Below are 13,568 nucleotides of genomic sequence, written 5' to 3'. Positions count from 1 at the left end.
AAACCATGATGTATTTCTCCACCTATATGAAATGTATACAAACTACTGACCCAGCCCCTTTTCTCTCCACATCTACCTATGGCAAACCTGAAATTATGGCTGCACTTCTGAAGGTCAATTCCCTGGCATAATTGCAGCACATTCCAAAAGGCTGATATCAACATTCCTTCCTAGAGAGCTTGATACTGGATTGGTGACTGAAATGAAGAAGGTAGGTGGCGTGTAGAAGCGGAGTTGTTAAACAGCTGGCAACATCTGTGTTTCAGCTATTATCACACAACATTTACTAACTACAGCCAAAACATTGAGCAATTTTTTTTAGCCCTCTACCTGTTTCCACATTCATTTTATTTCTTTCAATCTATTTTCAGCAAAAAATGGTAGTCACAAGGACAGACAGTAGAAAATACATTTAAGTAATGCCAATCATTTCAATATTTCTTTTGTATCAAGATTAGGCTTCTGATAGTTCAGAATGCCTTCTGTTTTGAAGCATCTAGCTCAATAGCAGGAATAGAAAAGCATAGAAGATAAAATCTTGGTAGCTTCTTCCAAGCTTATCCACACTATAAGTTATAAAATTCACAATTCACTTCAAGCAGGTCTTAATTATATTAAATACAAACATGCTAATGATACTATTGCAGAAATCCAAAATCATCACATTACATTCCTTAATAGTTGTAATTTGTTTCCCTCATGTTCTCTCATCTTGCACAACTAGTCAGCAAACAGAACACAGCAGCACGAAGATGCATACTGTATGAATACCATAAGGTAAACAATAAATTAACAATTCTGAAGAGATCTCTACAAAAATATTGATTAATTTCATTTAAAGAATTTAATTTTCCAGTTTACTGCTATTGATTTACAAACAACTAGATCTGTCTGGATTGAAAAGAAGGACTAACCTGAAATTTACATCAGTAAATTATTCTATACAGACTTGAGACAGAAGATATGAAGCTCCATGGGACAAGAGAATAGTAAGTTAATTTCTCATTCATGTTGACTGAGTTGAGTCCAAGTATGCTTAACTACATACGTAACTCATTCTACGTACTCCCTTGAACGCCCCACAATGTGGCATCTGTCCAAGCCTGGAATACCTGAACTTGGCAAATTATAGATAAGATCTAAAATTTTTTTTTTTTTTTTCATTTTAGCTATGTAAACAGCATCACTGACTCACGATATAGGAGAGTGAAATCCATGGAATCATTCACATAAATTAAATGGCACTTGGGTTCATCTACTTGAAGTAAAGCAAAAAGGACTGGATCCCAAGTTCATTCATCTCAACAAAACTGGCATCGCTCCAATTACTTCATGGCATAATTTATGACGTCCCTACATTGTTTCAAGATCTGGTGAATCAGATGATCAAAAACAGAGCAGCAGGTTTTGTGCTCATACTTCCTCAAAACAATTTGTTTATGAAACAGACACTGACACTCAGTGCTGGATATGAAATACTTCTTTTTTGATGTATGAGAAACTGATCTTTCCAAACACCATTAATTTGTACATGTGACCGAGGTCTGTGTTTTTAATGGATGTTCAAAATTTTGTTTCTGAAATACCCATATGTATCAGATATTGCATTTCAAACTTTCACCCTCCTTAAACTTGCATACAAATATTTACATGAAATACCCTCTGTAAAACAAACAAACAAAACCCCCAAACCAACAAACTGTTAAAAGGAAACTAGGATAAATTCAAATAAACTCATTTAAAAAGGCACACTGGGTTGCTAAATATAGTAATAACTTAATAGAAGGAAGAACAAAGGCCAGGAAAGCCACCTACAAAACTTAATTTCTTAAATGGTAAGACAAGAAATTTCTGCTGCATTGCCTTGGGTCAGAAGAAATACACCAGCACTTAACCTACACTTTCACCATACAGTTCATCCTAGTACTACACTAAAACATAGTTCAGTTCCAATTCAGAGGAAGGAATCAATCTTCAGGTGAAATTACATGAGATCAGTGAGCCTTAAATGTCCTGCTCTTTGTGCCTGATCCTAGCCACATGGCACCGTTCCTCAGATCAGCTATGCACATTTGCGAAACCCTTCACTGCATATTAAGCTGCATAAAGTCAGATAGTTATCTGTGGGTTAGTGCACTGAATGGGTTCACAGAAGGTATCAAAGGACAGCAAAAAAAAAAAAAAAAAAAAAAAAAATCAGGACGGAAGGCGAGACCTCTCCTATTTTGCATCCAAAAGCCAGTAGATTAGCTCTTAGTTTCTCATCAATATAATTTTCTGAGGAATGTGGGTAAGAAAAATCCTGAAAACACCTAAATACCAACCTTGCCCAGCCCTGCTCACAATAGCTTGTGAAATCTGATAGGATCAGAGTGGTGTAAGGCTGTAGGCTTTCTACAGTTTGGAAGACAACTTTATGGCTATAAACAGTAACAAGCACGTTTAACACTCAAACATCTTTAAACAGCTTGTCTTTAAGGCAAACCAATAACTACATTAAAAACAAAAGAATTTTATTGACAAAACTAAGTTAGACAAAATGCATTAACTTACTGAATCTAGAAAGCAGAGATAGGTTCCTGAGCTCTGAATTACTGCTTGATTTTTGGCAAATCCAACTGTTGAGAAAACAAAGATAAAATTATGTGGTAGTTTTTAGCTTTGTATTTTTTTTTAAAATCTTACTACAGTCAGCAACAGATGAAAGGAAATATGAAAATCAGTACCCTGTAAAGTACGCAATTTTTACATATTTAAAACAAGGCAATTTGTAAATATTTAAATAGTATGCCTATTTCAGTCATCTTCTACCAGTGATTCAGTTAGTCTACCACCAAGTAGAATTAGACTACTTTTGCTAGCCCTCCACAAAGACATGCTATGTAATACGTATCTTAAAGAGTCCAGCTACCTAAGTTTCACATCTGTGATCATAGAATCACAGAATGGTGAGCATTGGAAAGAACCTTTAAAAGTAACCTAGTCCAACCCCCCTGCCATGAGCAGATGCTGAAAACTGTTGGCTATATAAACATATTAATCTCTTAAATCATAACAAATAGTAACAAATCATAAAAAGGCAAAGAATGACCAAGAGATTGCTAGGCAACTTGTTCTCCCCATCTGGGGGCAGGTCTGCAGAAGGGCTCAAAAAAAAGTTCTGTTCCATTGTGCTTGTTAAATACAAAGTATGCAAGTACAAAAACTTCACGCGCCATGTATGTAATGGCACACGTAATGCAGAGGGGAGCCAGGCCAGAAACTAAAAGACCCTAGGTGCCAGCATTGTCACTTGACTGAAGTGTGCTATTCCATAGATGGTATAAAACATTATGGTATAAATAAGCCAGGTTTGTGCTTTTACATATATTCTTATGCTTTGGCTCCCCTCTGCATTACATGTGCCATTACATACATGGCAACGCTATATGCATTCCACTTGGTCATTTATGTAACATTTAAGCTTTGCTTAAGTATTTACAGAACCAAGTTAGGGAATCCAGCAAAAGATTGACCTGACATGCAAACCAAACAATGTGAAGATGTGCAATACTGTGGGGATTTTATTCTTTATTGGGAAAACTGGGAAGGCAAAGCCAGAAAATCTCACCGTGAAGTGAAGCAGGATTTTAAATAATATAATCCTTGAAGTTCCTGATTTTGCATTTGAAAAAAGCAGACTTCTGTAATGCTTTACTCTTTTTATGTGATGCAGGTTTAAGTTTGCGCAGGAAACAAATTTAACTGTGTTTAAATGTTCACTTAGTTTTAATGCACATACTCTTTGGGTATTTTGCTGAGTTGTCCAAGTACACAAAGAGACTTATGACTGCATTTCTTACTGCCTCAAAGGAACATTATGTCAACTACCAACAGAACACTACTATTAAGGTTCTTCCTTATTATTGTGTTATTCTTTCCTTATGTATTTTGAGTATTTCAATAATCACCTTAACTTCTCTTCATCATGGATTTCTTGGACTTATTACCTTACAGTTTATTTACATATTACTTTTTATACACATATGAATATCTAATCTTACATATACTGTTACTCTCATTCTCCTTCCTATTGGCAGTAAAAAAGCAGCTGGCAAAGTCAGTAGCTACCACAACAGCAGAGCTGAATCCTGGCATGAGCAGTTCTAGTGGGAAACAACGGATGCAAGTTAGCAGGTCTGGACATGCCAAACGAGACAAACCCTAATACTGTGGAGGTCCCAACTAAAGCAAGAGGTAAAAGAACACGATAGAACAAAATTTGCCCAACATCAATCAAATCAATACTCTCTTCCATAATTACCAGCCGTAAAGCAGCCTGTAATTAGATTTCAGTGCTTTCATTAGTATACCCCAACATTTCAACAACCTTCAGTAGAAAATAACGAAGTACTAGGAATCAATAATGTAGAAAAAAGCAAAGGAGACTCAAAGGCAACTACAAGATGAAAATTGTATCACTCTATGAACTTTCTGGAAATATTTCAGATCTCGTTTTCAAATAAAACACTTTAAATAATGAAATATTTAATATGTTATGAGAAAAAGTTGGAAAATATTTCTTTCTAAGATTAAGACAGAAATCATCCTGAAGCTTTTCATATGCCAGCTATTTTTTTTAGAGGGGACAGAAGAAAATACACGTGTTTTAAAAATTATTAATAAGATACAAGTCCCCGTAGAAGAAACTAGATATTAAAAACTGTTTCACCACAACGAATCCTACATGTTTGGCATGAGTAAAAAATTTTCTTTAATATTACTCTACTGAACAAAATCAAATGTTTGTGCCAGGTCTCTGAGTTTTGTAAGGCCTGCTTACTTGGTGAAAAGAGCCTGTTACCATGGTTACAGCCATAAAAACTTAAGCCTCAGTGAGATATTAACATTCCTCACTCTCGGAAAGAAAAAGGTTTCCTTTTTTTAGGCAAGTGACCCTTTCTTTTTTTCTAGGTTCCCCCCCTTTCTTTTACATGTTAGAAAAGAATCAGAAATAAATCCTAATCTTGTGTAAATAGTTGAAGATGTGAAGCCTGACTAGTACATTGTTTCTGTACTAAAGCATCTTCTTTTAAAGGAAAGACTCCTTACTGTTGTAACTAGTCCTTAACATAATAAAAGTAAATCACTGAAAGCAAACAAATACTATGGATTTCAAGTAACCTGCTCCTAAAACGTAACAACCATGAAGAAAAGATGTTCTCATTTTAATGGTGACCTGAGAGTGACTTCCACATGAATAAACTTGGTTTTGTTTTGTTGTGTTGTATTTTTTTTAAAGAACTATGCATTTCATACTGTTTTTTAAAACAACACTCACAGCTGCATAAGTCCACCCCCAATTTATTAAAGATTTGTTCAGGTTTCAGCTATCTTAACACTGACAAATGCATGTTAAAACAAAAAATAAATCAGACATATCTCTAATGGCACAATATACTCTTTGTAGTTCACAACTTGAACTTAGTTTAAGTTTCAGTTTCCTGAAGTGCAAAGGTGAACTGACTTCAGAATTCTGAAAGGGGGGGGAGAAACAACAGATAAATTTCCAAGAATACAAGCAGTTCTTGACATTTCTCAACTCCAGCTTTATCAGTCACCCAAAAGAGAAAAATTCCCTCTACAAACCCTGTCTTTTGTCATCACCAGCTCAATAATACTAATATTACAAGTTGCACTGTCAAAACAACACCAGTTCATAGTAGAGATATTAAAATACTAAAAATATTTACAGTAACAGTTATGCTGTGTTAATTGAGTATTGCTAGATCTGACAACTTTTAAAAAAACAGCTTTAAAGAAGTCTATAGTCAAAATAAATGACAGTAAATAAATCCAGAAGCCTATAACAAGTTGCAGATTAATTCAGTGCTCAGACTCCAATTTATTTGCGTGTCTCAACAAGGGGATGACAATTAAGCCTTCTGAAACAGAACTGGGCTTTTTCATAGTAAGATCATTTTGAGGAACCTGTAATAAGCCTAGGTTTCTTTCTAGTGACAAACAGGACATTTTGTTAAAAAACAGAACCTGACCAGATTTTGTGTTACAGTGTTTCCAAAGTGTGCCTTTTAAGTGAGATAACTGAAAGACACAGATTTAGAATCAGTTCTATATCAACTCCTACCTGTCTACTCACTGTCACAAAATGCAGAATGATAGAAACATAAATTATACAGCTCCCCTACAAAACATGAGCACACTGTTTTGCTTGCTTTGTCCTGTTGTTCTCCTTCAGAACACAGACACAATCTCCCAACTTCAATGCCATTCAACACCAGCTTCTTCAAAGAGCAATATACTTTTTTTTCTATTTTACATTTTAGCAAGCTCGTCTGCTAAAAAAAAATAAAATCTAAACATAAAACAACCAAAGCAAGCAAAAGAAAAACTGTTAGATTTGTTTGTTGTATCCTCCAGTGGGTAAACGTAATTCATATTAGCATGTAAATCATCAATAGGGAATCACACTATACACCTATCTGGTAGCTCAGTAAATCTACTGTTAAAGCCCTTTGTGCAAACACTTAGGAGTTTAGTGAGCATTTTTAGCTCACATCCAAACTTTTCTGAAACCTCTGATTTGGTCTGATCATCAAAGGCATATCAAAAATATATTCTGTTCTATTTCAGGGTCTGCTCTACAAAACTGAAAAATATGCATTTGCTTTTTAAATCTTTATGTAAGCAGGTCCAGAGGAGGCCACAAAGATGGTCCGAGGGCTGGAGCACCTCTCCTATGAGAACAGGCTGAGAGTTGGGGTTGTTCAGCCTGGAGAAAGAAGACTCTGGGGAGACCTTATAGCAGCCTTCCAGTATCTGACGGGGGACTACAAGAAGGCTGGAGAGGGACTTTTTACAAGGGCATGTAGTGATAGGACGAGGGGGAATGGCTTCAAACTGGAAGAGGGGAGATTTAGAATAGATATCAGGAAAAAAAAAAATTTCATAATGAGAGTGGTGAGGCATTGGAACAAATTGCCCAGAGAGGTTGCGGAGGCCCCATCCCTGAAGGTGTTCAAGGCCAGGTTGGACAGGGCTTTGAGCAAGGTGGTCTAGTGGGAGGTGTCCCTGCCCAGGGCAGGGGGTTGGAACTGGATGATCTTTAAGGTCCCTTCCAACCTAAACCATTCTATGATTCTATGAAATTTTGGATTTCTTTTTTCTTAACGTCCACCTCCTGAAGATAAATCAGATATCAGAAAACCACAGTAAAATTGTAAGCATTAACAACATTGCGTGTACTACAATGAAACAAAATTCTTTCGCAGACTAGAGTACAAGTGTTAAGCCAAGATCTTCTTTCCTGGATCTATAAGCAAATTCTACATAGCCAAAACCAAAAGGGCCAAATTCCAAATTGGAACGAGCTTTTGAATGGAGATCTCTGGGAAACAATGTGGGTTTTTTTCCAACGCAATGCAAGAGGCTACAATGACACTTTTCAAACTAAAAAAACAAAGATGCCTGAAATAACAATCTAACTCTCAAAAAATCACTATTAAGCTACATACCACCTCGAGGTTGAGATGAATCATTACTACCAATGATTACTGGAACACCAGCATCTTCCAACTTGATCTTCCATTTTTCAATTATTTCAGCTGAACCATCCTAGAAAAATGATATAGATGCAGCTATGTTAACTTGTATGGTGAACCAAACACAGTCCAAAACACAAATTCCTATTACTGACAGCATTTATTGGACAGTATTTTAAATAAGGTCTGAAACATACCTTACTGGCATCATTAAAAACTGACAGCTCCATGGTTTCTTTAAAATCTTGTTCCCACACGGACTTCAAGCATTCATCTAACCAACATTCACTATTGTGAACAGGCACAATGACAGACTACAAGAAAACAAAACAAAAATCCAAATGTATTTCAGTAAGCACTATATTTGTTTACTTACAGTATAAGAATATTCACTATAAAGGGGAAGTGCCAGATCCTTCAGAAACTAACTTTCACAAAAAACGTGTCTTAAAAATATAAAAGTATACAAAGATCCTTTATTTTCATTATAAATATATGATTTGCTTTCTTCTCTAACAAACTTTTTTTTGCATTTTTTGAGTTCTACAAGATGGCTTTTGGTAGATCTTGGTCATCTTTGTTTCTCCAAGGAAACAAGACACCACTGAACAAAACACCTATCACACCACACTACCTGTTTCTAGTATTCCCATGTTTCTTACGACACTCTTTACTTCTCTCTTCCATTAATACATGTTACTCATCAATTTTTCTTTAAGCTTACTACCGAACTGGAGGTGTTTATATATGCAGCCTGTACCCTTGGGCTCTAGCCAAGTTTTTAAAAATTATTCTATCTAAAACTGCTATTAAACTCATTAGAAGATGACATAAGACATAGTTCCATAGTCTACCATTTCAATCGCAGGCTTTCCTACGAGAGCCTCTATTGGTCCAGCCACATACACGCAAAGCATGAAAACTTATCTGAAATACTTTAAAATTGGTTAGAAACCAGACATGAGGGATATCTCTGTTCAGTTACTCACCGCTGTTCTAATTGCCCCCAAAAAGCCAAAAATTCCCCTCAAATTCTTTCAGTATCTCAAAAAAAGAATACATTCCATTCACAGAATGTAAAGTCCTAAGAAATTAGCACAGTAATATAGTGGCTATGTTTCTAAAGGAAGAGTCCAAACCCGTACCTGTTAAGGTCGCTTATAGATGGGGAACTTAAGGCAAAGAGCTTAAGTAACTTGTAAAAAGTCTTGTGGGACATTTTAAGAAGTTCTTAGAAACAGAACTTAAATTCCTTATCGTGTGGTGTAACCATAAACACATAGTCTGAAGAAACAGAGGATTAGTTCCTATTGTGAGCATGTGAGAATTTGACATGTAAGTACATGTACACTGTGCAAATACATGCAAATGCATACATTAGTAGGCAAATTTTGTGGACATTGAGGAGTGTATTTTTGGGTTATAATAGAGTATGGTGTATGTACACACAGGTATTACAGGGTATGATGTATGGTACAATGATCAACAAATCAGAAACTTAACATTTCCCAGCAAAATAAAAAAAAAAAAACCTATACTTGTCTAAAGTTCACTGATTTTTGGCAGGATGTTGTGACAGGTGAAAGGGGTATTCAAAAGTAGGAGGAAAGATATCTAAAACTTTAAGCAAAGCAGGTCTTTGATTTCTGGTTTGGAGAGATAAATAAGTAAAATAAGAAATAAAAAATAAAAATGTGAAATCGATTACCAAATAATTACAGTTACAACATACGGACAAAAAAGATTATTTCAGAATTGTCTCAGATTAGTACTTTGAGACTAAAAAAAATAAGCAAAAATCTGAGATTCTAAATCAATATATTCAATTTACTCAAGATTTTAACATCCTTTATGTCTAGATGGTGATTATAATACGACCCTATATACATTCATACCAATTAATCTAAAATATTCATTCAGAAAGGGGTTCTCCAATTCTTCCAATGATAATATAAACTAGCTACAGTTTTGCACGTCCAGAAAAATCATTGATTTTCCAATTTGTTTTCTAATTAACACAGAAAAATTTGACTGTGCCACCAGAAACCAGCTTGATACTGGTTTGAGAACTGTAAAACTGTAACGTCTTTGCTTTTTTTCATAATGAACTCCTGTTCCAAGTCAGGACAGCAGTGCAAAATATCCAGATTATGTTTGGACCTCGCTCTAGTTTGAACTGAAAAAACAGTACTTTAACAGCAGCACATATGAAATAATCCATAAATATCTGATGGCACTAATGTACTCCAAATTCAACATAACAACTCATAATATATTAGCATGCTCCTAAACTCATTATTGTGAGCAAGATCTACTTCCCCAGAACTATCACAACGTTGAGCTAGATGCCTGCCAGAATAAGGTACAGAGCTGAATTGTTGATGACTTCTGTGTAAAACATGAAAAACTATAAAATCCATACAAATAACTGTACACAGCAATATGATTACAATATCAGAGTAGCACTAACATTGTATACTGAAGGTTCCTTAGGTTCTACCATTCTTATTCAGTTTACTGGTTTTCTGTGTTCGTTTTTTTTTTAAGCCAAAGATAAATTAAAAACACGGCAGAGCTAAACTTTCATTTCTCCCTAGTTCATTTCTTCATTTGTAGCCTGACTTAAAAGTCACAGTTGGTACTTGTCCTGAACCAGGCCTTCATAAATTGGCCTTTGTCATTGTGTGAAGTATTCTGATACAGTCAATCTCCTTGGTTCATTTAAAGAGGGAAAAACATGAACCAGGGCACTATTTTACTTACAGGTGCAGATTCATAGTAAAACAAGCCAGCTGGTAGTATCCTAAAGAGACTGTCTATTTCTTCTGTCCCAAAACAAGTTCAACTACAGCTAAATCACTGCTGACAAACCATAATCTCCAGGGACAGAAACATCAACCTTGCTAAGGCAATCTCTAAAAGTAGGCACAAGTGAGACCTGGAACAGTTTTCCCAATGTCTAAAGTCCTTTTGCTGCAGTTTATGCCAACTACTGCTTCCTGATCCCAGCACATATGATTCTTCTAGTTCTCTTTGCAGCAGCCTTTCATATATTTGAAGACTGTTACCACAATAGTGAACTACAGAAATAAGCACAAAGCTCTTTCAAAGTAATTTTAAGTCAACACAGGGACACAAATTGCAAACAACTCATGTATTTTTGTCATTACAGAATCAACTGAATGACAACTGAGTCAGAATTATTTCATTAGCTGAGACTGATTTATAGCAGAATCTAACAGAGGAGCATTTTCACGGCCTATAAGCCAAGTACAACAGTGAAAACACAGAACTATGAATCAGATTTGGATTTGAGCACTGTGACGCTACCTGGTTTTCCCTGAACTCCACACATTCTAGAGTAAGACCTGAAACGATTTTAGGTATTTTTAGTAATGTAGTTTTGCTATCACTAAGCCAAAGATAATGATACCTGGCTTTGCCGCAAAAAGAATTTTGATGCATGGCAAAAATGTCAGAATGTGAAACAGTTAACAGGTAGTTCAAACCCCTTTCTTCTACAAGTGTATCACTCAACAAAAAACCTCCCTTCCTCCCTCAGCTAGACCACTGAAAACAATACATCAATTACAAGATTGAAGAGAAGTACAGAAATATCAGTTGTTTTTTTTTTTTTTTTAAAAAAAAAAGTGTCAGAAACTGTGCAAATGAATGTTTTGCATCCAAGGAATCTAATTTCTGGCATTACCACTGTCATCCTCCACTAAGAATATACATGAACAACTCCAAAGTGAAAACTTATTTTCAGTTTCCACAAATTTCAGTTCAAGCATACTCCTACCTGCCTCCGTATCTGATGACAGACAATACATTTTAAAAATCATTTTAACGCAGCTGAAGATTTTATAGAAGTCTGAAACCGTTACTTTAAAATAAAGTTTTGGTATTAGTCATTATTCCAAACCATTTAGAAACTCATGGCTGTTGGCAGAAACACATTAGCTTTGTCAAATCTCGTGTATGGGATATTTCAAATAAACCCAGAGAGATTTTCAGGCCACAAACTTTGACCTGCCTTGACGATCCGAGGCTCTGTGAAGCTGTCCATCGTTTTTACTTGCCCATTGATTGATCTGTATGTTTGTGCTTTTCAGATGTTTGCCTCACTAAATCGAAATTTTTGCCAAACCACATCAGTTGTATGTGTGTAAATTTGTAAAAGAAAAAGTAATTAAAAAAAAAAAGACAAACATTGTTACCGGGATGAACAGAAGAATTAAGTATTTTAAGAAAATTTTTAAACTATCTTTTCAAACTCCATGGAACCAAACACGCCCGACCTGTCGTTCCGCAAGGCCAACCGGCACAAAACCAAGGCCAAAAGCTGCTTCCCTCCACGGGCCCACCGCAGCCCCCTCAGCCCCCCAAGGCTCGGCACACCGGCGGGAGCTCGCTCGGCGGCGGCTGCTGCTGCTGCTGCTGCTGCTGCTGCTGCTGCCGCCGCTGCCGCCGCCGCCGCCTCCTCCTCCTCTCCCCGAGCCACGCTCAGGGCCGCCTCCTCCTCTCCCCGGGCCACCCGCCCCGCTCCTTGCCCGAGCCCCGGCCCGCACTCCCGCCCCTCACGTACCACCTGGACGGCGGGGCTCCCGCCGGCCCTCCCCGCCTCCGCCATGGCCGCCCCCGCCCCTCAGGGAAGAGGCGGAGGGGCCGCTCACCCCGTAACGCCCTGGAGGAGCCAGGGGTGAGGCGGTTGCCTCACACCGACCGCCGCGGGGTGCTGCCAGCCCTCCCTAACCCCCCCCGCCCCGCTTTTCTCTTCAGGAACTGCCCCGCTGCCCCTTGGCAGGGCCGAGCCCCGGGCCCGCCTCGTCCCCTCAGCCCCCACCAGCACCACCCCGCGCGCAGCGGGGCGACCCCCGCGGGAGGAACAACGATAGAGACGGCGGCCGGAAAGGCCGGAAGCGCCGCCGCGGATGGGCGCGACAGTCTAGGACGGCAGCGAGCAGAGAGGCGCTGAGGCGAGGGCGGGAGGAGAGACGGCTTCACCCGCGGGGCTCCCTCCAGCCCCAGGGGCGAGCCGCAGGCTCTGTGGCTTTTTAAAGTGTTGCTCCTCTCTGCCTGTGCGGTGTCACCGCCGGCGCTGCCCCGGCCTGGCTCGGGGTGTGTTGGTTGGGCCGCGGCAGGGCTGAAGGTCCTGTCTGGGGAGGCACTAATTTCTTAAATAAATGGTGCCTGCGGTTCCCCACCTGTTCTCTAGTTACATTTTTTACTTGTGTATTTCTAGTCAGCACTTTTCTTTGTCAAGACTAGTCTGTTCAGTGCTACCAGTGCCTTTTTTATTTTTTAATAACCTTTAAAAACGGGAAAATGTTTGCTGGTGGTAATTATATCATTATTGATCGTTTACTTACTGAAACTATGATCATGCAACCGCGTATTCACAAATAAAAGGGATCGCAAGACCAGGCCCTATACAACAACCTATTCAGAATTTTTAAAATTTACACAAAGCAATCTTTGTTGAGCAAAATCCTGAGATTATCCCTTGTTTATCTGAAGAGCCTGTTAAACAGCTAGACAATTCAAGGAGCAAACAGAGTGGAGTTATCTTAAAATGTTTGTTGGCACACAAATCTGAGAACTGAGGAGGTGAGGAAGACAGCCAAGCGGTAATTCACCCTCGGAATCTATTTCAAATTATCTACACAGCTTCTCCCCAACCCGCCTGAGTTTAATCTCTCTCTGAACAGCACTGCTAAATATGATCATTTCTTTTACTGGCGACGGAGGCTGCTGGCACTTTTATGTTGCCTGCATGCCTTGCTTTATCTAAGAAAGTGTAGCGGAGTATTGCCTTACTCGCGCTGCACCAAACAAAAGTCCCAGTCAGGGACCGGTGCCTCATTATGCGAAGAAAGTCTACAAAATACAGAGCAAAGCCCGTGCTTCCTTCCCCGAGGAAAACGGAGAACCAATCAAAGCCACCAGAAACGTTTTCAAAGTTATATTCTGTAGCTGACCACAGAGGGTAATTAAATACAAACATCTACTTAAAAGGTGATTCTC

General features: G+C 38.3%; 1 protein-coding gene across 2 annotated transcripts in view; it reads right to left on the bottom strand.

Annotated features, from left to right (window-relative positions):
* Positions 1–12,252, bottom strand: part of B3GNTL1 (UDP-GlcNAc:betaGal beta-1,3-N-acetylglucosaminyltransferase like 1) — a gene marked incomplete at its 3' end in the record, with an annotated part of 132,593 nt that extends 120,341 nt beyond the window's left edge. For both annotated transcript variants that reach the window (XM_082492340.1, XM_082492339.1), the window contains exons 1-4: positions 12,130–12,252; positions 7,739–7,855; positions 7,515–7,614; positions 2,554–2,618 (exon numbers count right to left, since the gene is read on the bottom strand). In XM_082492340.1, coding sequence (XP_082348466.1) covers positions 2,554–2,618; positions 7,515–7,614; positions 7,739–7,855; positions 12,130–12,174 — 327 coding nt within the window. In that variant the 5' untranslated portion in view covers positions 12,175–12,252. The remainder of the gene's footprint in view (positions 1–2,553; positions 2,619–7,514; positions 7,615–7,738; positions 7,856–12,129) is intronic.
* Between the last annotated feature and the right edge of the window lie 1,316 nt (positions 12,253–13,568).

The sequence above is a fragment of the Vanellus vanellus genome, assembly GCF_965231255.1.
Source record: "Vanellus vanellus genome assembly, chromosome: 17".
In the NCBI taxonomy this organism is placed as follows: domain Eukaryota; kingdom Metazoa; phylum Chordata; class Aves; order Charadriiformes; family Charadriidae; genus Vanellus; species Vanellus vanellus.
Note: the sequence above shows the minus strand (reverse complement) of the source record. Positions and strands in the feature narration are given on the sequence as shown.